This window comes from Ambystoma mexicanum, chromosome 7q (genome assembly GCF_040938575.1).
Source record: "Ambystoma mexicanum isolate Mex_15411 chromosome 7q, UKY_AmexF1_1, whole genome shotgun sequence".
In the NCBI taxonomy this organism is placed as follows: Eukaryota; Metazoa; Chordata; class Amphibia; order Caudata; family Ambystomatidae; genus Ambystoma; species Ambystoma mexicanum.
In genome coordinates this window covers 690,907,799-690,933,821 of record NC_090941.1, presented here as the reverse complement: position 1 = coordinate 690,933,821, position 26,023 = coordinate 690,907,799, and the positions used below count along the sequence as shown (strand labels likewise).

Genomic DNA, 26,023 nt, shown 5'->3' with positions numbered 1-26,023 from the left:
ACAAACTGGCCTGCCGCCTCCTCCAAAGGCAATACCGGCTCTCTGTCCTCACTAAGAAGAGAGCCCACATCTAAGCCTGTGTCTCTGCAGCATCTAACAACTCGACCGAACTTTTTAAAATCTGCAAGGAGCTGGCCAATCCTGCTGCAGTCTCTACTTCTTCTGTCCCCTCCCAGGCCCTCTGCATGCCCCTGGCTTCTCATTTCATAGCTAAAACTCAGGACATCCTGTCAACCCTCTCGTCCTCCTCTCCTCCTCCAGCTTCTCTCTCTCCTCTGCCTCCGGATCACCTGCAGCTGCCTCTCCTCCCTCCTTCTCTTCATTTCATGGGTTTCCCCTGACGAGATTAACTGGTTCTTTCCCTGTTCCTCCAAAACCATCAAGGACCATATTGACACCCTCAGTCCTGCCCTGGCCGACTTCTGCAACCTCTCCTTCGCCACTGGAGGCTTCCCCTCCCCTCTGAAGCATTAGCCGACCCCTCCTGCCCAGCTAACTACCGTCCAATCTCGATCACTCATTTCCTGGGCAATCTCCTGGAAAAGCTGGCCATCTCCCAGCTAAATCTTCACGATTGTGTTGGCTGTCTCCATGATCATCAGTCTGGCTTCAGAGCAGCCAGAAGCATGGAAACAGCTCTCCTCAATATCTGTGAAGACCTGCTCTCCAACCTTGATTCTAATCTTCTCTGTCCTCATTCTACACAATCTCTCTTCTGCCTTTGACACAGTCAACCATGTCATCCTCCTCAACCTCCTCCGTGATAACCTGGGTATCACTGACTAGGCCCTGGCATGGCTGACCTCCTTCCTCTCCAACCGACCTTCCCAGGCCCAACTTGGATACTTCCTTACCTCTATCTAACTCTCCACTTGTGGTGTTCCCCAGGGGTCTAACCTCTCTCCGTGGCTTTTCAACCAATACCTGGCATCCCTCACCCACCACATTGCTGCTCTCTGCTCCAATTTTCAGTGCTATGCGGATGACATGCAGCTCGTTTTCAGGCTCCCCTCTGCCACCTCCTCTCCCTCTCTCATCTCTGACTGTCTTTCTGCAATCCAAGAGTGGTGTGCCGCCAATGACCTCTGCCTTAATGCCAGTAAGACAGAGATCCTTCTCCATCAGCACTCCTGCACCTTCCTTTCCTGTCACTCTCTGGCCGGCTGCCTCTTGGCCCTCTTCCTGCTCCCACTTGTGTGGCTAAGAACCTCGGGGACACCTTCGACTCCACGCATTCCTTTTCTCCACACATCTCTGACGTCTCTAAGAAGTCAAACTACCAACTGCAACTCCTCAGAGGTATTCTTCCTTTCCTCTCTTTCCCCCAGAATCTCTCTGTCTCTAGAGCACTGGTTCTCTCTAGGCTGGACTACTGTAATAGCCTCTTCTTAAATCTATTTGCTACTACCCTCCGCCCTCTGCATCCAGAACTGGACTGCAAGACTTGTCCTTGGCCTCAAGCCCAGGGATCGTATCTCACCAGCCCTGAAATCTCTTCATTGGCTCCCAGTGGCTGCAAGGATCAAGTTCAAGACCCTTTGCATTGTCCACAGGACCTTCTGGTGCCTAGGTCTGCAATACCGTCAACTCTCCCTTCGGAAATACCTTCCCACTCAAGCCCTTCGCTCCTCCACCTCCAACTCCCTCAGGGTCAGTTGCTTCTCCAAGCAACAAGTTGGTGGTAGCTCTCTCTCTTCGGCTGGGGCCTCCCCCTGGAACAGCCTCCCTGCCTCTCTGAAATTTGAGGAGAACCATCTCAAGACCTTCCCCTTTTCTTCTGCCTTCTCTCTTCCTCTCCCCTGCTGATCTCTGTTTGCTTCTGCACTGGGCATCTGGCTACCCTCTGACTTCAGGCCCAGATCCCTGCCCACCCAGCTGCACACCCACACTGCCTCCTTGCATCCCTTTCACTTGGGTCTGTATATGCAACCCTACAGTCCCCATACCTGCACTTATTATACCCGCTGTCCATGCCTAATTCTTGCACTTGCCACCTGCTGGGAGCACTACTTTTCTGTTTGTTTTTTGATCACGTGTTCAGCACTTTCCACTCCTCCCCAGCCCCTTACACTTTTCCCCGTGCCCTCTCCCCTGAACTTGTGCGTTCACAATGTCACTGGCCTAGTAAGATCGTGTTTCTGTCCTCCCTTGTACCCCTGCCTTGCCTCTTCGTGCCCTGAAACACTTGTGTAGGGACGCCATATAAATAAAATATCATATCATAAAGCATAGCAGCTAGCCGGTTTTGTTCTGAGCAGCGCCAAAGGGATTCATTTTGTGTTGGCCCCCCAAATAGCAAAAAGGCAGTTCTATGCGCAGTCCCCATTATTTTGATTTCTAACTGATCTTGTTCAGGGATTCAAAACTGTCTTTGTTAAGAGGGAGGTTGAGGACGCACTTACTTGTAACGGGTCCAAATCCCTGCCCGCACAAAAGGAGGAATCCCATCCTGGCCCTCAAGTACATTGCTTTCATGTTGTGAGTCAGGGCTTGCACTCCCTTGTTCTCAATCAGTAGTAAGACATTGTAATGCAGATGATTAATGTGATTAATTAATTTATTAATGTAATTAATAATGATTTATTAATTTTATTGCAGATGGTTTACATGTAAATTGCTCATTCGTGTATATCACAAGGTCAATTAAAATGTGCCCCACAGCCTGTTATGCAATCAACACCAGTCGCTTGTGGCATTATCAAATAATATCTACCCGATTGTCTTTCTATTTTCTGTTTCTTTCTGTATTTAATAAGTAAATAATCATTTGTAATGCACCCACTACCAATGTACAGAACTCCTGCTGCACTCAGATGCTTGTCATAAGTGCATATTTGCCCCATGCCTGGAGTAATCAGGCCTGGGTCTATGACTGTGAAAAGGAAAATAGTGATAAGAAGTGTGGCAGTGGGAACAATAGGTAAGCATATCACTTGGGGAGGGTATTCAGGTAGATAAAGATGAGTTAACACCCTTGTTTCTGTTGAATGTATGGCACCTCAGAGGCAGTGGATGAAGCAATAGGTTTGTAAAGTAGAGTGACTGTGGTGAGCCAGTGGTTGCTCAGTGTATTTGACAGGTTTATTTACTTCATGTGAAGTGTGCAGTTGCCTGATGGGCTCACGGTATGCTCAAGTGATCTCTTGAAATATGGAGACTGTGATGATGTGGAAATGTGTAGACATTTCCCAACACAAAAGGACAAACCCTCTTTAACGAGCTATACGAGTGGTGATGGAATGAGCTAAATGGGACTTCTGGAGAACGAGATACAATTCCCCAAGTGAATACTCTGCAGTCATCGTTTTTTCCCTCTCCGACTCCTCCAGGATTCTTGTCTCCCTGCAGCTCATCAGTTATGAACAGAGAAGACATTCAATAGAGGCTTGTGTTGCTAGCAAAGCTAGCAATGAGCTGGCTGCTTGAGAGTGCCACCTGAACGCATCACTAAGTGAATAAAGGATGTGGTAGCATTTGTAAGATATAGTGGAACTATTTGTTTGGCCCCATTTTCCCAGAAAATTGTTCCTGACAGTACGCTTTTGCCCAACCGTGGGCTGTCAGGAAATATCAGATGCGCTAATTGCGCACGAGCGTGATGGAGCTGAAGGTTACTGCAGCGGGACTAGCAAGGTAAGGAAGGGGATAGAAGGTTGAGGCCAGGATGGTGGGAATGATTGGTAGTGGATGCCAAGGGAGTGTGCACCAGAGTTGCAGGTGTGTTCCCCAATATCTTAGAAGGCCAGGCACAGCAGGGCTATCCTCCATATTCCACACTCTTATAGGGGGTGAACCCATAGACCTAGGGCCCTTTAAGATGACATAGCAATACTTAGAGATAGATGGGCAAGCAGAATTTACTCAAACATCAATAATCAAACTGACTGAGGAAGTTGGCAAAACTTGGTCTGTTTTATTTGCAATTATCTAAAACAGGGAGTCACAACGAACGTTCACTCAATTTCTCTCAGCGGATATTATTAAAAACACAACTCTTATAGTCAAAACTCGTCATCAATGACGTCACACTACGTGGCAAACTACAAAAACCTACTTGGGGATGTGCTAGGCTTACAGGGAACATCTAAGTTTACGTTCCATACTGACTGGGGTTGTGGTTGGGTCTCTACTGTCAATTGGGCGCCTAAGCCCATCCCAAGTGCAAGTCATCTTCCGTGTCATACTAATATTCAACACTTCAATGGTTACATAAACTGTAGGGCTCTTTGATACATGGCCCTCTACAATTGGTTTGGCACTCTTGTACCCTTCTGCAATATTCCACATGCTAGCAGCATGCAGGCTACCACTCCAGGTGAAGGGAGGGTCGGCGTGACCATGCCTCCCCTCCCAATTAGCCCAACACCTATCATCACTCTTGCAGTCTGCCAGTCAATGAAGGCTTTGAACTTGGCCTTGCAGAAGCACTCTGTGCCTGAGAATAAAAGGGAGTATCTTCTTGGTTTCGGTGTAGCTCGACCCAATGTCTATTTTGATTTGACCATGTGACTGGAGACCGCATCTTTGAGCTCTTTGCTGTATTTAATATTATTAAATGATGAACTCTTGATGCCTTCAGTGTTTTTCCATTCCACCTCAAACAGAGTTTTTTTTCTTTCTCATGTTCATGTAACTACTGGATGGACAACCAGGCTCACAGTGGCCTCGACTTCTTGGTGCTGGGCCAGCCAAGCCTTTCATGAATTCTCCTTCGCCATCAGTTATTTTCCAACTCCAACTGCGCCACACTGAAAAACCCTTTTCAATCATGGGGTTTCAAGCCTTTCTTAAAGTGCATTGTGGAATATCCAGGTTGTATACATTCCTATGTATTATACATTGGCGCATCGCCGCAACTATTCACTATGTAGCCAGCCATAAGATCACTTTGGTCCTCATTCGGAGGTTGGTGCTAGTCATGGTGCTATTAGCGCTATGACTAGCACCAATACCGGTCCCGCCATCGACTTGGTGGTATGGGGACTTACCGGTCTATTCCGACCATTGCGGGACCGGTAAGTCCCCATTTTAAAAGCCATTCCCCATTCCCATTCAATCCCCCATAGGGCTCAATGGGAAGGGGGGAGGCGGCAATAACGGTATCGTAAATTACGGTACCGTTATTGACCCCAGTATCCCTTTGCAGGTCCCGTCCTTAACACCTGTTAAAACCAGGCATTAAGGAAGGTCCCGCAAATGGACCTCGGAATAGGGCGCAAAGGGATTACCGGCACCAGTGTCCTTACCGGTGTCCGGTATCCCTTTGCGCCCTGGTCGTAATGACCCCCTCTGTCTACTTGCATTACTGCGTCTATACAAGTGTGAACGGATTTTGTATTTTCTTCAGCATTTCTGTAGCATGAGCATCTTCATCTAGGGTCGGAAATGTTGCTCATCTTTACCACCTCATCTTCAGATCCTATAGAAAGTTTTCCTCGTGCATCTTTTTTGGGTGCGTCAGCTCTGCTCCGCATGACGTCACCAGTCTTCTTTCTTACTCGTTTTCACACTTCCTCCAGGACTTTGTCCAGAAGGCCATTATTTCTTTGTGAATGTATATAGGGTTTTCTCAATGGATACCTTGGTACAGGCATCCTCACTGGAACTGCATGTGTCTCAATTTCTGGCTCCCAACATATAGGCAACATGGGGCCGGAGCTTTTGGTGGGGGTACTTGATGCCTCCTCTACACTCCGCCCTGTGGGCCATTCATCGACCAGTCTCTCCTCAATCTTCACATCAAGACATTCTTGTCTGAAGAAGTGCTTCTTTAGGACCCATATCTTTATGACTCCCTTCAGGCATACTGCTGATTTCACATGCTCATCAACACTCCAAGTCATAAGCATGCATTGCCCACTGGAACTGCAATAGATCCATCTCCCCACATACTTCTTGTGGTTCTTTGGGAACAGGAACCTCGTTCCCTCAGGTGCATGCATGCTGACCTTTACGTAGTCTCTGATTTCTTCATCTGTCAGCTCTTTTGGTTCAAATCCTGATTCAACATCAATCACAATCTTCATTTCTACTGCTTTCTTTGCAGTCTTCTTGCATTATGCGATTATTATCCTGATCACACAGAATCGGAGGTAGCCCCTCCTTTTCCAACGTGCTAACCCTGCGTGTACGGTTGACGTCACAGAGGCGGAGTCACTGTACACTGTTACTTCCTGGTCTACGTGATTCTCAAGCACAACAATAAGCACCAACAATTCTGCAGCCTGCGCTGAAAAATGAGACGGTAGTCTCGCACTTGCTACTACCTCAAATTCCCCATTAGCTCTGTGCCTTACTACAGCTGAGCCTGAATGCTTTCCTCCATCAGTTTGATCGATCCTTGAGGAACCATCAATAAAAAGAATCTCCCGAGCTGCTAGAGCATTTTACTTCACCTTCACCTTCGGGATCTCGTCATAGAATTCCTCATAGTTCGAGCAATCATGCACTTGTTCATCCTCTGCCAGTGGTTCAGCTACAAACGTGGCAGGGTTCACCATTTTACACCTGACTATTTTGATCTCCGGATTTGATATAACCGCCTCGTAAGCAGAATCTCTTTGAGAAATCAGCGTACCCTTAGATTTCTCCAAAACAGCAAACAAAGTATGCTCGACAAATAAAGTCATGGAACATCCCAGCACTATGCTGGCAGACTTTTCAATAGCGAACGCGGCAGCTGCCAACGATTGTTCGCAAGGGAAGTGACCACTCATTACTGCCACTGTAATATGCTAAGGGTTTGTACCCCAATGTAGTTCTCTATGTGAGTACTGCTGTCATGACTATTAAAACTCCTCAGAATAATTAGGAATTCCTAAAACTGGAGCTGTGCATATTGCCTTTTTTAGTTCATCAAACCCCTCCTCCATTTCCTCAGTCCATTCAATGTTTTCCTGATTCACCTGTGCCTTTTTCAGGGCCTGCAACAATGGTCTTGTGTATGAACTATAATCAAATACCCATGCTCTAACATAATAGCCTAGTCCTAAAAACTGTGTTTGATGTTTTCAAAATCACCTCAGCTCTTTCATGTGTAACCTTCTTTCCTTCATGTGAGACTAAATTACCTATGTACAAAACCTCTTCCTTGCAATACTGCAATTTCCATTTGTCCACTTTATATCCCTTTTCTGCTAAAATAATCATTTGCTGAATCGAGTCTCCTCTGTACTCTTCTTCTGATGTGCTACAGACCAAAATATCATCTACATATTGCAGCACGACACTTGGCAAATCAATATTGCTTAGGTCCATCTGCAGGACCCTATTGAAAATCGATGGAGACACACAGTACCCCAGGGCAAATGTGTACTTTTCATGTTATTCTGACGAAACGTTAATGACGCGATATCTTGGGAATCTATATGCAATGGGATTGAGAAAAACGCATTTTCAAGTCAATCACCATGAAATATCGGGCCTCAACAGGAATGCTACATTGTATCGTTGCTGGATTCGGAAATAGAGGAAACTCTGCCTCTACAATCTGGTTAATCGGCCTCATATCTTGAATTAAACGCCACACAACCCTCCTCTTGATTTTTTGATAGGATACACTGCAATATTATATGGAGACTCTGACATCACTAAGATGCCTTGATCCATCAGGACTGATATAGTCCCGAAAATGCCCTTGTCTGCCTCTCGAGACATGGGATTCTGCCTTGCTCGAGGTAAAATTGCTCTTGGCTTCAGCTTAATATTAACTTCTCCCACTCCTTTTAACAGACCTACGTCATAGGGGCCCGTAGTCCATAAAGAAACTGTCATTTTCTCCATATCTTCATCAAACAATGTGGGGTGCTGCCGCACTATCAACATTTTCTGTGGGATTTCTCGTCTTTCTGTCCTGATCCAATATGTAATGCTCATCTCAAACATTACATAGTCATCTGACGTGTTGTCTTTAAACATTTCCTCGTTAGTGATGTCAGTCAATCTGTATCCTTCCTCAATAGCAATCACTGTTCTCCATGGCCTGTCCTGATCCCAACCTTCGAGCATGGCCAATTCCCCTTGCACTATGACTGCCTGTTACTCCAAGGGAAAAACCTGTCCCCCCCCCTCTTTGTCCATAGGTATCAACAAAAATTCATAAGATATTCTCATACTCTTGCCCACTATACCGGGTAGCTAAGTTAACAAAATGCGCACCCCATAGTGAAAGACTTCTGGTTTTAATGGCATTCCCTGCAGAGTTATTTGCCCAGTAAATGCTTGATAAATTCGCCCACGTTTAAATATTTTATTTTATTCCTGGTGTTGAACACACTATGCCCTCATCAGTGAAGGAGATCATCATATTTAGCTTTGTCATTAGATCTCTGCCCAGTATATTAAATGGTGTCTGTCTTGAATACAACAATGGGATAGACATGTCACATTCTCCTATAGAGAATGGCAATTTCTCAGTAAAAGGAACTCTACTTGCAGCTCCAGAGAATCCCTGCGCATTCATGGCATTTCCAGATACAAATTGTCCCTCTTGTATACATGAGCGAGTTGCCCTTGTTTCTACCAAAAAAGAAAAGGATTTGCCTCCTATGGTAACGTCAACCCTCAGTTACTCTTGAGGATTGGGTGTTACCGATAGTGCTGAACACATCAAGTCACTCTGTGAGCTGTCCTATTGTGGGTACATACTTATTTCCATACCTGTAAAAGAATTCCCTCCCGCGACAGTGTCACCACCTACTCTAGGAGTCAATAGCTGTCGTGTGTTTGCGCTCTGCTGTATTTGCATGGGTGCGTGCTGTGACTGCCCTTGCGGCGGAATCAATGGTGCTTGCTGTGATTGTAAAGCCTACTGTTTTCGCGGTACCTATGTTTGATATACTGTCTGATCTTGGGCAAACCTGTCCCTATTTTGTGGGCTATATGCTGGTGGATAAACTGCCCCCCCCTCTTGAGAATTGCCCATTCTGCACATACCCTTGGCTCCCACATGTTTGCGCAATGTGGGAGCCATGACTCCAATCGGAGTGTGAATTGTTTTCTTCAACAGATCTATCTGTTTGTAGGCTAGGTGTACCCTATCATTCCACATGTCCAACATACAGGAGGGACTCTCTTAACTTGCCCTCCTTGCATGGCTTGATTATCATTCTGCATATTCTAAAAATCACATTGGTTATTCTGAAAGTTTCCCTGATTATTCTGAAAGCCTCCTCTTCCGTGGAAGCCTCCTCTGCCTCTCAGCATATATCCGTTCCCTCCTTGATCCAACTGCTGTTGGTTATTCACCTGCGGCATACTTGTTACTTGCTGTGATCCGGGCCCTTCTCCACTAGACACCATCGCCCCTTCTACAGCATATGTTGACAATTTCTTCTGTACTAACTTAGCTTCCTCGATCTTCATAGCATCCTCTCTCTTTCGATGTTTCTCTTGCAACAATCGGCAATGGTGCGCAATGTTCAGCTGTATTTCTGGGCACGGCTTTGCCTCCATACCCACCAGCTTCGTGAGCTGTCTCTGTACCTGGTCTGGCAATCCCTCACATAGTGTATGATAGAATACAGTTAAGGGAGAGATTTTCCCCACGGCTCGCGAGTTTCCAAAGACCACTGCTCTTGAAAATTCTGAATGTAAGCAAGCGGATTCTCGCCTTCCTGCATCTTACCTGCCATTATAGCGCCCATATCTGACGTATCAGGATATTGTACTCTTAAGTGCTTTCCAGACAGCTGCACTACAATTATTAAACAGCGCTCCATCATGCGCTGTATTCTGTGCTGTGACACTTGCGTATCCTGCTCTCGTCCAAATGTCGTCAGCCCTTTCCCCAAGGATAGCTGCTAGAAGACCCTTAATTTCTCCTATAGCTAACGTGTTTCCTCTTGTCATTTTTTCTAATTCATAGATTCATTTCCCGGCACCCGAAGTCAAACTCGGGAGCTTACACCTTAGGTTATTCTTGTCCATCTGGGGCCACGGGATATACTGCAGTCTGGCCCCTCTTTTTTCTAACAAGGGAAACTGTGAAATCCTAAAATCGCAATCAGCTTCCATTGTTTGCCTATTCATAGCAGGGACAATGGTTCTTGATCACTTCCTTCCTGGTAAAAACTTCTGCCTACTCACATATGGTGGCGAGTCCCCCCTCTCAGTAAGAGGTCGCCTTTTAGGTCACTCTGGCTGCGCCATAGGCTCTGGCATCCTTTCTTTAGGCACCTCCAAATCTGACCACCTCACTTCCTTGTCTATCTGAAAACACCCCTCGGGACTGCACGCACCACACTCCTCCTCACGGAAGGTTTCCCTGTCTTCGTCTGACATATCCTGTCCTCCTTCTCTTCTCTCTTTAGTGTTAGCGTGTCCAAATACAAGGCTCTATGCATGAGGCTGAATAGACCTCCCTCTTTGCCTCGCGATTGGGCAATTTCAGATCAATCATCTTTCCCTTTATTTCTCAATTCACCTTTTGCCCGCATCTCTTGATAGGCTTTTTCGATTCTGTCTCCAATATTTCCTTTCTCAAAATTCTCCTCTAGATTTACTGTAGAGGGTCCTGGCATAAGTTCTTGTGATGGGAGGAACTCCTCTATGTTCTCCCATGACACTACTGGATTTGGTTCCATTAGCTCTCGTTCAATGCGATCAATGTCACGTGTCCTCTGCCTTCTCCTTTGTTCCATTTGCTCATCAAATTCTCTTTGTTTCTTTGCTTCCTCTCTAACCCTTTCCTCTTCCTGTCTTTTCGCTTCCCTTTTCTGATTTGCCCTACACACCTCGTCGTCTCTGCGTCTTTGCATTCTTTTATCTCTTAACTTCTGTTCTTCCTCTTCTTCTCTTCTTTTTTCTAGCCTGTCTCGTGCTTCGATCACTCTCTGCCTGTTGTCATATTTTCTTTGCTTTTCCGCTCTTTCTTCCTTTCTTAACTGTTCTTCCTGATACATTTGCTCCTGTCTTTGTCTACTCTTTCTTTTAGCCTTGTCTTCTTTCAATTGTTTCTCTAGTTCCATGACCTTTTTATGTTGCTCATATTGGTCTTCCCCTTGCTGTACTTCCTCAATGCTCTTCCCATCAAGTTTCAGCAATATCTGACCGCCCATCCATTCGTTCTCAATGAGCGATATCTTGTCAGCTTTATCCTTTTCTCCTTTCCATCTCTTAATTTCTCGATCTATAACTAAAGTCATACTTGGTCGTTCACTTCTCTCTTTGTCCCGTGCGACTTTAGATATCATATCCATTTCTGGTGTTTTTTCTGGACTCTCGTCATTACTATACCGAAGGGGCTCATGCATCGGGTTACAGTATCCTGCTGCTGCTTTAAGCTCCCTTAACGGATACACTCCTTCGTCTTTCGTACTATCGCCATTTACTTCAGACACGGTAGGGGCAGCAGAAGGCTCAACACACCCTCTTTACACTGGTTAAGCATTTTGTCTTCAGGAGGCGGGTCTTCCCGTTCCTCCTGGAAGATTTTCCAAAGCTCTAGACTAGCTAACCTTTTTTCCAATTTATTTTCCGTGTACACTGCGTGCAGGTATGTAGTCATGTGTTGTAAAACTGCTTCTGACAGTGATCCCCCTTGTGGCCATGGCAGGAAAATTTTATCGGCCATGCCTTTAACCCATTCTGCACTATATTGCTTAAACTTGGGTGCGTGTTTTGGCAGCTGTTTGCAAAGGTGTATGAGCGGAGTAATATACACCATCATGACTAGTCACACTTGACTGTCAATAATTACCGTTATTTTACAAAGGAAATACTTTTCAGATAAAATAACACAATATGAGTGGCACCAATCGTCAATGCTCCAAACCTTTATGTCTCACTTTACTTCAGTCTACCTGTTCAGTCAATACCTTTGACAACTAAATAAATAAATTATCTACTCTCAGCCTTTTACCACAATGTATTGGTTGTCAGCTCTTCGACATTTCATCATTTCCTTAATACATATAACACATGCAATATACAAACAGACAGATTGGCCAGGCCACATATACCTCTGCCAACGCTCCTCGTGGCTACTCTCGCCCCTAAAATGACTCTGATCGGAGTGTGAATTGTTTTCTTTAACAGATCTATCTGTTTGTAGGCTACGTATATCCGCTTGGATTTTAAAACAACTCCTTCTAGACGTCCCTGGATGTAGGATTCTGGGATTACCTTATGGATAGCTCCTCGTCCACATATCTTCACTTGACGCACTTCGTCATTAACTCAAATACCCGACCAACCCTCCATTACTTTCTCTCCATTATCACTTTCCCCATTTAATACACAATTATTTTTGCCACCTTTCTCAATCTACTCACCATCCGCTTTTCAGCTCCTGACCCTCGGGATCGTCTCCTCCTCAAATGGCCACCTTAGCCTTTGGTCCGCTCAGCTGCCTGTAGAAACCGGGAGGGGAATTCTGTGAAAGAGGGACTCGTCCCACCTGCTTCATTTGTCTTGCAAGATCTTGGTTCTCCGCTGCTATCCACAGGAAGGCTTGCAGTCCTCAAGCTAACTGGCGGAGGACATCTGATATTTCCGAGACACTTAAAAGCCTACTAGGTCGATGGATCTTGAACCATCCTACCTCTGCTACCACATGAACCCATAGACCTAGCGCCCTTTAAGACGAGGTAGCAATACTTAGAGATAGATGGGGATGCAGAATTTACTCAAACATCAATAATCAAACCGACTCAGGAAGTAGGCAAAACGTGGTCTGTTTTATTTGCAGTTATCTAAAAGAGGGAGTTACAACAGGCATCAACGGATGTTAGCTCAATTTCTCTCAGCGCATATTATAAAAAACACTAATCGTAAGTCAAAACTTGTCATCAATGACGTCATACTATGTGGCAAACTACAAAAACCTACTTCGGGATGTGATAGGCTTACACAGAACATCTAAGTATACGTTACATACTGACGGGGGCTGTGATTGGGTCTCTACTGTCAGGTGGGCAACTAAGCCCATCCCAAGTGCAGGTCATCTTCTGTGTCATACTAATACTCAACACTTTATTGGTTACACAAACTATAGGGATCTTTAATACGTGGCCCTCTACAATGGGTTTGGCACTCTTGTACCCTTCTGGACTATTCCACATGCTAGCAGCACGCAGACTACCACTCCAGGTGCAGGGAGGGTTGGCGTGATCATGCCTACCCTCCCAATTAGCCTAATATCTATCATCACTCTTGCAGTCTGCCAGTCAATTAAGGCTTTGAACTTGGCCTTACAGAAGCTCTCTGTGCCTGAGAATAAAAGGGAGTATCTTCTTGGTTTCGGTGTAGCTCGACCCAATGTCTATTTTGATCTGACCATGTGACTAGAGACCGCATTTTCAAGCTCTTTGCTGCATTTCATATTATTAAATGATGAACTCTTGATGCCTACAGTGTTTTTCCATTCCACCTCAAACAGAAGTTTGTTTCTTTCTCACGTTCATGTAACTACTGGATGGACAACCAGGCTCACAGTGGCCTTGACTTCTTGGTGCTGGGCCAGCCAAGCCTTTCTTGAATTCTCCTTCGCCATCGGTTATTTTCCAACTGCGCCACACTGAAAAACCCTTTTCAATCATGGGGTTTCAAGCCTTTCTTAAAGTGCATTGTGGAATATCCAGGTTCAATACATTCCTATGTATTATACATTGGCGCATCGCTGCAAATATTCAATACGTAGCTAGCCTTAAGATCACTTTGTCTACTTGCGGTACTGCGTCTTTACAAGTGTAAACTGATTTAGCATTTTCTTCAGCGTTTCTGTAGCATGAGCATCTTCATCTTGAGCCCGAAATGTTTCTCATCTTTACCACCTCCTCTTCAGATCAGAATGCCTATGTTCTTTTGCCTCGTGCATCTTTTCTGGGTGCGTCAGTTCTACTCCGCATGACGCCACCAGTCTTCTTACTCGTTTTCACACTTCCTCCTGGACTTTGTCCAGAAGGCCATTATTTCTTTGTGAATGCATATAGGGTTTTCTCAATGGATACCTTGTTTCCAGGATTCTAGGAGGTACAGGCATCCTCACTGGTACTGCACTTGTCTCAATTTCTGGCTCCCAACATATAGGCAACATGGGGGCAGAGCTTTTGGGGGAGTACTTGACTCCTCCTCTACGGGGGGTGGAGGCATGGCGGATGGGGCTTCAAGGGTTTCCCCAAAGCAGACCAGTGGGGGAAGGGGCAAGAGTGCATGAGGTTTTCTAGCAGCGTGAAAACTGGGCCACGGGACACAGGGCTTCAGCAAAAGTGCCTGTGAGAATACACCATGGAACCAAATAATATTTGCTGCCAAATCCCAAAACGTCATACACTGTTACACAATGATGTCATCAAGACTAAAAACGGAGGGACCGAGTTGTGTCACTGTTGTTATTCCATTTTTTAAAGGCTCTGTCAGTCTTGCTGTTTTTATGATGCTGTGGCTGCCTGAACAACTCTCCCATTTGTTACCTACTGATCGGGTGAAAGAGGCCCTCTCCATCAAAGGACATAGCTAATCACTTTGCCTACATGTAACTATAGAAGGCTGAAAAGCAAATTCACACATGTCTGCTTCGGTCCACCCCAAAACCTACTGAGTGCATTCATTACCATTGTGTGCATTCTGGTCGTCAAAGTATGCTTGAGCACCTCCTTCACGTCTACCACCATTTAACCAAATGCTGGCTGTCTATCATTGCCAAGAGTTTCCCTGATTGTTAATCACTGTACCATTGTGAATGCAAATAGGCGGAAAGCATGCACATGGACATTGAGGCCGTAAGACAAACTCCATGTCCAAATGCATCATGGTATGATTTTGCACCGGAGGCTTGCACTACTTCACTATCTGGTAAATTATGTGTCTTAAGGATAAGAAAACCAGATTGCTGGACAGTACTACTGGATTCAGACTGTTTGGCTACCAAAGGAACATGCTAAACTTTTTCTAAAAAGGCTATAATGGATTTAGCCAATGCATCATCAAATAGAATGAAGGATTATGCCAACTGAAAATGAGATTAAAAAGTATTTCCCTGCTCATGGGTTGCAGGCAGGTCTGCACCAGTCTGCAAATTGAGGGCATCACAAAACGAGAAGTGGTATGTCTTTTGGGACCCAGAGTGAGCAATGGCCATTTTTGGGGGTGATTCTGTCATAATCTGGGGAGTGCCAGGATATCTGAATATGTCAGAGAAGAGTCCCCATCAACAGCCATTTCAGTGAAACACAAAGAACAGGTGATAGACTGCTGCCCCTTGGTAAAGAAAAAAAACAAATTTGAGCCACTAGTAATATAATTATTATTGTTTGCTTGATTAGGTTTGAAAGTCTATAAATATATACCATATCCACCTACATGTCATTTTTGTGCTGTGTCTCTCCTACTACACACGGTAATGGGTAATGAAGGAGAGTGGTCCCCCAGAGAACTCCAGGACTACATATTACTAAAGATAAACAGAGCAGGAGCACAATGTAAATAAACTACAGCAATCCCCTCTCCGGGGAGAGGCACGGGGCAAGTTCTACTCATTATTATGAAGTTACAATGTAATAACGTGGTTTGGAATTAGGACATAGTGTAATCAATTTGATCATGACAATGATTTTGAGCACGCATCAAAGGGATTGCCTTTTTGCAAACACTGATCATTTGAAAGGTTTCTTGCATATTGTAATTTGGGATATGGATAAACCGCGTTTCAGAAACTCGCTATACTAGGCCAATTTATGGGCAGTCTCTTGGTAAATCTGCAGCATAAACTTAATCCTATTCAACTAGGAAGAGCACAAGATATCCCTAGTACCCAACTACTTTAAAAACTTTAGGAAACACTTTATGGGCCTCATTATGACCCAGGCGTAAAACCATGCCGGTAACTTACCGACTCCGCCATGGAGAAAGGGGGAATTACCACCCCATTACAAGGTTGGTGGGCGGTAATTCCCCCTTCCTCCATGGCCCTTCCCCATTCCCATTTTTTCCCCATAGGGCATAATGGGAATTGGGAAGGCGGTAATTACGGTACCGCAAATTGTGGTACCGTAATTAGCACCAAGGTCCCTTTGCGGGTCCATTCCTTAACGGCTGGTAAAACCAGCCATTAAGGTGGGAACCCGCAAAGGGACCTCGTAATCAGGTGCTAAGGGATTACCGGTACGGGTGCCCTTACCGGTACCGGTAATCCCTTAGCGCCAGGGTTGTAATGAGGCCCAATATAGCCTGCCACCAGCCAGGCGATGGTAGTCCCATCCAGTTTGTGTACGAGAAAGCCAGGCTAAAAAGAATAGTGGTCATTTTAGAAGAAGTATCACAACAAAAGTACACGGCTCCTTGGCTTTGCAGTCTGTGCTGCTAAAGGTAAGTGGGCCCTAATGCTATTGGCTATAAAGGCTGCATGTCATAATGATACCTCCAATTGCAGACATTTTAGCTAGGAGATGGTTTTTTCGCCATGGACAACGTCACGCAATGTTCGGAAACAACAATGCTATTCGAGTGACTGTGATAGGTAATCTCATATTCTGAGGACTTAAATAGTGGAAGCATGCGTGTGATGTTTTGGCTGTATTCATGAATGCTTTATTGGTGTTCTAAGAAAAATGTACATACATTTACTGCTGAAATGTAAAACAAGTTTTACATGATTACCTCGACATCTAGAAACTTCTTTCAAAGTGGTAATAATTTCAGGTGACAGATTTTCAGACAGGAATCTTCCTTCGAGACCTGGAAAGAAGGACCTAACAAAGAAAAAAGAAACAGTTTGTTACCAACATAGCAGATAGTAGCTGCCTGCATTCTGTCATAATTTTCAATGATAGTTTAATCACTGAAGTATTATTACACGTTATGAATGTTTGATTCATACCCATAAATCACAACCAAAATGCCATTACAGATTCTATAACCACAAATACAATTTTACATACATACAACATTCAGACTCCAATCTGGGGACTTTCTGTGGTCTAATACAATATTCTGCTTTTCTGGCGCTGCAGAAGATCAGGTCTGACCACCCCTGAGCCAAAGACTTACTCACATAACTCTCTAAGGTGTCAATGTATCACTGCTGGCGAAAAAACCGATCACCTCCCTCACCACAGTCGTAAAGCCTCGTTTTCCAACAGCCACATATTCCGTTTTCCGTCTTAGAAAGAATTAAGAACAATCAACGTTACTCCACACAAGATGCCCAAAATACAGCAGCATTATTAAAGGCAAACTATTTGTACTGCCCCAGCATGGGATCTTTTATAAAAACTCACTCTTGCTAGAATAAAGAGGGAAACAGTACCCATCAAGAAAAAGCTGAGGAATAGCTATTCTGCAGAAGAGCTTATTGCTGGTCATCCATAGAGGTTTTTCCTATATAAAAGAACATAGATAGAAAAACAAACCGTAGGCGCCTTATTTCGAGTATGGCGTTGCAGTAAAAATGTTGGAATTACTTCTACTTTTACTGCGCAACTCTACTACGGGTTTGGAGGGAAAGTGGAAGAAATACCTCCTGCACTTGACAGGGGGTATTCTGTCAAGTTTACCTCCAAAAATTGGAGGACTTCCCACAGCAGTAATTCTTCCAAACCTTAATAGAGTCCAAAGGGACTCCCTAATGCAGTGTTAAGTAACTCCTTTCTGGGCTGGCTTTGACAGTAACAGCCCTTCAACCTGAGCCTTTGTAGAGCCTAGTAACCCTCTAGTTGGCCCTCTCATCGTCACATTATACATTTCCTCTCTTTGGCAAATTCATATGATTATGTGGCTTCTCACGTCATTTGCCAATAATAATCAAATTCTCTTCTCCTTCAGCCCAGAATCAATCTCCGGCATCTGCAACTGTCTATCAGTCAGCACAGGATGGCATTGTGTTATCGCCTAAAAAAAAGGATCCTTCAGCAAACACCCTTACCCCTCATGTTCCGTCCCCATCCTCTAGTGTTTGCAACCGCAGGGTGCCCACTGAGAGCCATCTTAAACTCTGGCAATGCATTACCTCTACCACAAACGTTGCCAGTCTCCACTGTGTCAATATCAGGAAAATCTGCCCCTTGCTCACTTTCCACTCTACTTAAACTCTGATCTTATTATAGTTCTGAGCAAATTGGACTACTGGTCCAGTGTCCTCCTTGATCTCCCATCCTTTTTCTCTGCACCTCGTAAAAGCATTCGTAACTGGGCCATCCGCATTCCTTTGCTCCGCTTTGAACTTCAACCACCTATGTTCGCTGTCTAATGCAGGTTGGCTCTCCAAGCACAACTGATCCCTTTTCAATGCCTTCTTCAGGTCTTTAAATCTTTGTACATATGTGCCCTCATTTCATGGCAGACTATCTCCTGCTACTCTCCTGTATATACTATCAGATTCCAAGCCTTTCTCAACATTACCAGCGACTTGTGTGATGCCTCCTGCTTCTGGTCTTTCACCCTCATGGCCCCCAACCATTGAAAGCACAGATCAAAACAGCCCTTCAGAGGAACCTACTCTTTCTTGAAGCAACCTCTCATGCCCTCAGTGCCATTATCCCTCCCCAGTGATCGACTAACTAAAATGAAACGCTGTACATTTGGTAAATATTGTAAACATGTTAAGTACAATTTAGTGTTCCAAGCCTTTCACACTCCATCTATTGGTCCCTGTGTCACACATTATTTGTTTTGTTTTTAAGATTCTAAGTATAATCCATGGTGGAAGTTTTTGTTCCATAGGGTCCAGTGATGAAGTCCCTTGCTTGACCCAAAGAGTGTGGATAAAGGACAAATCGGAGAGCCAGGTCCAGCCACCTGCTATGTATTGTTGAGTAGTTCAAAGATGGCAAACTGGCATATTAAAGGCTTGATTCATGGAGCAGAACGCGCAGCACAGACATCATTAAGTAGACTTGAGTTATCACTGCACAACCAAATATAGAAGAATGACCAATCACACGTGCATCTAACAACCTGGCACAGGTCAAGGATTGACGGTCCCCAAAACTCTAGGTAAGGAGGCAGGGAGTGTGGGTGTGTGGAGTGGTAGAGCAGCAAGATATGTAGAGGCAGGGGTGCACAATGAGCTGAAGGTGCAGGAGGAGGAGGTGTGGGTGGAGCTGAAAGTGCAGGAGGTGGTGGAGGTGTGGAGAGAGCTGAGAAAGTAGGAAGTGGAAGGGCAGCAAGAGATGTGGCAGCAGGAGGAAGTGGAGATGTCGAGGGAGCAGGTGGAAGTGAAAATAAATCTGAGGTAGAAGGCGAAGGTGGAGGGACAGAGAGAGATGAGGCTGCAGGAGGGAAAAGGACAGGGCCACTTGGAGGAGGACATTATCATGGAGGAGGGGAAAGTACACAGGATGGAGGAAAAGAATATCAAAAAGTAGAAGAGAATACAGTTGGGGGGAATCATCAAAGAAGGAGACGATGGAGGAAGGGAGAATGAGGAAAGACAAATAGTCGGATTTTTATCTGGAGGTACAGAGGCAATAACAGTCAGCCAGTGAGGCAACATGATGAAAATGTTATCTGGGGGAAATGGAAGGAGGAATGAGTTTGGGTCAGAACAGCGAGGAGGTTAGTCGACAGAGGGTTACAGCTGAAACCTAGGAACAGGCTCCTATGTATGAGTGACTGTCAGTTAAATCGAGGAGACTAGTGAGATGGGCTTGGCTGATGAGATCAGGCCCCTGAGACAGGGTTCCATGTAATAATGTCCCATCAAAAATATCACCATGCAAGAAAATAGCTGTAAAATTGCAGTTTTTGTGCCGACATTATTACATGGAACATGCAAGGGACACCCCCGCAACCCCCAAACCCTTTTTTTTTCATGGGGAGCAGGGGACACCCCCGCTGCCCCGTCCCTATATATATGGTCACCTATATAATGTCTCCACAACCTTTTCCCGGCGACATTATATATGGCGACCATATATATAGGGATATTATTACCTGATACCTGAGACAGGGAATCACTGTAGCACCCAAGACACTTCTCATCTACCTCGCCACTGGGAGATGATGGGGACATTACTATTGCAAAGCTTGACACTTCAGCAAGAGTGTTTATTTTACTTGAGTGACGCTATCCAACTGTTGGCCACAGGGAGAGGTCCACCAGGAATCAGGGCATCATCAAAAACTTTTTGTACAAACTTCTGTGCCACTGGGGAGAGACAAGGAGAGACTTTGCGGGGAAAGACCTTTCTAGAGAAAGAAGACTTTTATTTTGCTTGATTTTCTGACCCCTACATTTGAGTAACCCTACCTTTACATAAAGTCACAAATAAAACTAATATCACTGATTACACCACATACTCCAGAATTATCCCTTTTTGGAGCTACAGAAGAGCTTTGGGACATTACTGATAATAAAGAACTGAACTGAGAGTATTATGTCTATTGTTGAAGAAATTATAACCAAGTTTGAGGTTGAAGGAAGAGAATTGCAAAACCAAAGGATTCTGCGGGAACCTAAGCATATTTTGTTTGAGGGCTGCCTGCTGGTCAATTTTAAGATGCTGAAGTGCAGCACATTAACTCACTGTTCTTACTTGTTGCCAGCCATTGATTAATTTGAAAAAAACGTCATGGCAACCAACTTGAATATTAAAAGTATTTCTGAGCATAAACACACAGCCTTTCTTGGTCCATTCAACCACTATGCAGAAATGTTTGCTAAATTCATATGCACTTTTGCTTAGCTGCTCGACATTTTCAAATATCTTGACATTTGTAATTTTTTGAGACTACGGTTCATCTCAAAGAACACCGACTTCAGATACCTCAGAAATAACCCCTTCTCTGCAATGTATGAGAAATAGCGACATGAAAAGGCAGCACAAGACAATTACCTCTTAGGACCAAAGCTTTGGTTGGCAAATGACAGTCAACGCAACCGTCCTGAATTTAGTGCAAAGTATTGCAATTATAATCATTTCCTGGACTTTGACTAAAATAAATGTGAGTTCCGTGGTGATCCAGGTTACAGAATTAACTTCCTCTGTTGCGATGGAGAGGCATGCAAAACCACGGAAAGAGAATTGCAAAACCAAGGGATTCTGCGGGAACCTAAGCATATTTTGTTTGAAGGCTGTCTGCTGGTCATTTTTAAGATGCTGAAGTGCAGCACATTAACTCACTGTTCATTGATTCATTTAAAAAAAAATCATGGCAACCAACTTTTACTATTTTTTGCAGATAACAGAATTTTGATCTTGCATTAAAATGCCATTAAAAAGAACACCATGGCCCTCCTTTCGAGTTTGGTGGTATCCTGTCGGTAATTCTGGCGGGATGCCACCAAAACAGAATTAACACTCCTGCCACCTTATATCCCGGTATTACCAGGATTTTACAGGCGCCGGAAATACCGGTAACTCCCCATTCCATGTAGTCCCACGGGACTCCAAGGAGGAAATTGCGGGAATTTGTTGCCAGTGGGGACTTGATGTATCGGCAGGTCAGGCCTGGAGGTAGATTTTGTGTTTCCCCGGCCCGGTAAAAATGCCTGTGCCAGAATTACCAGCAATTTTATAAGCATTTTTTCCGGACCAGGGAACATGTAATGACCCCCCATGACTGACAGATTTCCACAAATGCACCAACGACTTTTATCAATGTGACTTCGCTTTTTTTATTTCTTTTTTACTGTGCATAATAACGGCCCTGACGGCTTTTTTAAACAGTGGAATATTTCTTCATTCTATATGTTGATACAAATCTTTAAATTACATTACTGTGTCGACTGTTTCAATTATTTTAGAAATATTATTATTGAAAAAAGGATTCAGAGATATATGAAGAAAGGCAATTTTGATATGCATTAATATGCACAATGTAATCCGCATTTGCATGGCGACACGGATTGCATAAATCTGTTTTGCTATGGCGGTCATTGGCGTCACCAGTCAGGGCGTTTGCTCCAGTTTATGTCGCCAGGGAAGTTGATTTAGTGCTCCCGGTGTGTGAGGTCCGGTATCCACAAGATGGCCGTAGGAAACTAAGTAATAAGTGCATCAAAATGTAAGTGATGCTCTGTAAAAAACACACTTATAATACATGTCGATGAAGTTTGGAGATGTGTGTGCTGAGGATTACTGGAGAAAAAGTACTGGGGGAGTGACCATTCCTTTAACACTCATTCCCCTTTTAGATGTGTATTGCCCGCCTCCGCCCTTCTAGCATCGGGGTAGCAGCCAGGCACAAGGTAGCAGAAAATACACCCAGGCTACAAATACTTTGACCTGAAAAGTTAACACAATTAGCCTATTGTGCCTTCTTGATAGATGTAGATATATAGAGTGATTGACTGAGCGCTGAACATCCACTTTGTAGGCTTGCTGCATGTCAAGGGCTGGGGTTCCTACTGAGTAGCAGTTGCAAACCATGGGCTTTAAAATGTCGCCCCTAAATCCCTGCTTCATTTCATACAATACACATCACTGCAGTGCTTTCCTAATGATAGCCCCCAAATAACAGCAGAAGCCTAATATGAATGTATTGTACATAGTTCAGCCTACCAGGTTTCCTTTCATATGCAAAGCTGTCAAATATTAAAAAGGGAACAGGGGGCGATCAGATCCTTGCATATCATACTTCTTTGAACATTCCAACGCTTTATAGTATTTGAACAGAGCAAATATAGAAGCATGCCTTTTTTAGAATGTGTTTCAAATGTGCATGTTGTAATATACATCTGAAATTCTTTGCACAGTGGTACATTCTAGAAATAGCTAAGTTCAGTTGTGCACACAGGCAAACGATTTTTCTTAAAATTTAGAAATATTTATTATTTTAAGAAGTAAAGCAATTGTGCAGGGTTGTAAGTCAATCATTACAGTACATTCTGCAAAATGTACGCTCTTTGTAAGGTTGTTTAGCTCATTCAGCAATGACAAGTTGCTTTCTTGCTTTTCTCTATTCATATTTATGCAGGAGCTCTAACCAGTTTCTCCTGTGAAACGTTAATTACCCATTCTTTGGGCCTCATAACGAATTGGGCGGTACCCCTTAAATGTTGTGGTAACGGGGTTACCGCCGCATTTAAGGGTCCGCCCAATCATGAGTATGGCGTGTTTACCTCCAGCTCAGAGCTGGGGGTAAACATGCCAGAAAAATGCTGATTGTCGGCGCAATCACTGTGCAGTAATACCGTCGAAAATTCCCAAATGGGTCCACTTGACCCAATGGGTAATGGGGAATAACGTGTACAGCTCAACCAGTGATCCGGCGGTAATACCGCTGGATGGGTGGGCAGTAACGCAAATAAAAGTTGGCCCGTATCACAGCCGGGATACAGCCCAACACAATAATCACCTTATCAATTATTGCTGCTGACAGTCATTCACTTAACTCCTACTGTTTGTTCGGTGATGCTGCCCCAATAAAGCTGTCCACAGGAAGGTCAAATCTGCACTGAAAAGGAAACAAGAGGCCTCGAACTTTGTACTGGGAGCGCTGTCTTACCTGGTTATTTCACCCAGTCTCTTCTCAAAAACGTCCAAAGCTCTTCGGGTGTCAGATTAATGACTTCAATAAATAGGGTTCTATGTTCATTTATCGGCTGTTTTATTTTCGCTGCACTTATTGCCGAAAAAGATAATGGAATCCTCCCCAATCCTGCCCTCCCCATTATTTATTCCCTGTACACAACCCCACCCTACCCTTATATGCCCTCACCCTATCCCCCCGCATTTTTGATGTTTTTTTCTACAAACTGTTTTCGGCAAAAAGTGCAGCGGAAAAAAAAACAGGCAATGAATGAACATCGTACCATTAAATAGGTTAGGGAGGACAATGAGCTGACTGTACCAGACAAGCCTAAACCTGATCAGTCGAAGGCCCCATATGGGTATCAGTCCAGACCATACTTACATGCAGTGAGAGGCTCCAGATAGGATATTTTCCAAAGGATGTGAAGTGCTTAAACCTATCAAACTTAAGGAAACCCCTCTATAACACTTTCAACTTCCTGAATTCTGGAGCTCGGTGCCCCTCATGTCATCTCTGTTGGGGCTGCCACTTCCATTCATTCAACTAAGAAGACACCTTGGCCCAAAGTTGTGCTCTGGGGGTGCGCCATCAAGTTCATGTTCTTTCTCCTGGACTCACAAGTGGTGATCACCCTTGGGCCATGAATCCATAGAAGACTATGGGCCTCATTATCACTTTGCTGATGCAGAATTAACATGCTGGTATTACCATATACCGGCTCGTTTCTGCACCGGCAAAGTACTAGTTTACCAGTGGGGTGGAGGAATTACCTCCAGCTAAGAGCTGGAGATAATTCTGCCACCCTATTGGCAAAAATAGCTGGCATTACCCAGCACCGTTATTACCAGTGCCAGTAATACTGTCAAATCCCCTCCAGGGAGTCCTTATGGGACTCTATGGAATGGGGATTTATAACCCTTACCGGCACTCGTAGCCGGTGGTAATACCGCCGGACAGAGTGCCGGTAACAGTGTTACCATTTGCAGGTATTAGGGCTGAGTGATATGCACCAAAAGTCGTATCTCTATATTTTTGTGCTGAACGGCTATATACAATATATATCTCGACTGGTGAAAAATCCCGTGTACACGGGCTAATATGCGTCAAGGAAGACATTTTCAGAGTGCTCATATATTATGTGATATATTTTAATGTAATTTATGAGCCAAAGCATTGGACTCCATAAACCCTGGTCTCTAATTTCAGAACTGCCTCATTTAGTTTGATCAACTTTGTGTTGGTTTTAGAATTTGTTCTCCCAAGTTTGTATAAAATATGCACATGGTGAGGATGAGTGTGCAGGGCTAGTGCTGGGAGGCTTTCGAATGAGGCAAAAGAAGGACTTAAATTGTTGGGGTGCCCTGGGAAAAAAAGATGGGGGCCACAAGGAGGGTGCTCTTGCTTGTCCCCTCTGAGCTCATTCTTGGCCTGATTGTCAAAGGCGCTCAGCTGCAGGCCCATAGCCCTTATCGATGAAACCATCAATGTGAAAGCCCAGTGGAACTTCATAGCTCTTTAACATATAACTCATGCTGTGTGTCACAGTGTTTTGTTAATTTAACACTACTTCAACTAAAGAAGTAGAAGGAGGGTTTATTTCAGCAAGTCTGTTAAATTCATGAATAGTTATATTTTACCATATCAAAGCAATTTAGTAATTTTAACTATTGTCTAGCACACCCTCCCTGTGCAGTTATTGGGTGTGAGGGTCCTTCATGCCTCTGAACTACCCTCTCACACTTCCACTAATTAACCTTTTGCTCTGGCGCCCATGTATTTTTTTTTCACACTTTTGTAATTTGTTATCTTAATCCATTTTAGATATAAAGTTTGTTTTGCTTAATTGTGAAATAGTAATGGAATCCGAATTTAGGAATGTTTTCTAAGGCAACAGCGCCTTTAGCAGTGACAAAAGGCGAAGCGGGCAGCCTCTATTGCACATGACTGCATCAGACATACACATCTGGTATTTTACTATATTGTATGATAATGATGATATTGTTTATGTGGGTTAAATGCTCAGATGTAAGCTGCCAACTACATGTGAGATGTCACAAACACCTTTATTTATAAGACATTGAACAATGTGCAAATACAGGGTTTTTCTTCCTGTTTGAGAATGCACAAAGCTGTGTTATCCTTCAGGAGGCAATCTCTTCCGTGCCTGGATCAGAGTGGGAACAGGGCATCTACTCCATCCTCTTTCTGGTTGGTGAAGACTTTGGGGGAGTCGCAGATGATCATAGAACTAAAGAGAGTCAATCATTTCAGCAAGGAAATCCCTTTCAAAATGCAGAGCCTACAGGGGATCATTTCCATGCTGTGCAAGGAAGACTTTCTTGTGTCTGTTAACCTCATCCTGGAGGCTTATGTTTCAATTCCGATCTTTCAGGGACACAGAAAGTTTCTCAGGTTGGCTGTGGTGGAGGATCACTTTCAATTCCAAGTTTTTCCTTTCAGACTACTTTCAATGCATGGTATTTACAAAGGTTCTGGCACCAATGGTAGCAATGCTACATGTTCAGGGCTGCTGTCTTTATTCTTATTTGGACAACTGGCTGATTTATGACCCTTCATCATCCCTTGCCTACAGGAATATGACTATTATACA

General features: G+C 44.2%; 1 protein-coding gene across 2 annotated transcripts in view; it reads right to left on the bottom strand.

The window, feature by feature from the left end:
* SACS (sacsin molecular chaperone) overlaps positions 1-26,023 on the bottom strand; it is a 669,847-nt gene that overhangs the window by 96,361 nt on the left and 547,463 nt on the right. For both annotated transcript variants that reach the window (XM_069640129.1, XM_069640130.1), the window contains one exon: positions 16,597-16,688. In XM_069640129.1, coding sequence (XP_069496230.1) covers positions 16,597-16,688 — 92 coding nt within the window. The remainder of the gene's footprint in view (positions 1-16,596; positions 16,689-26,023) is intronic.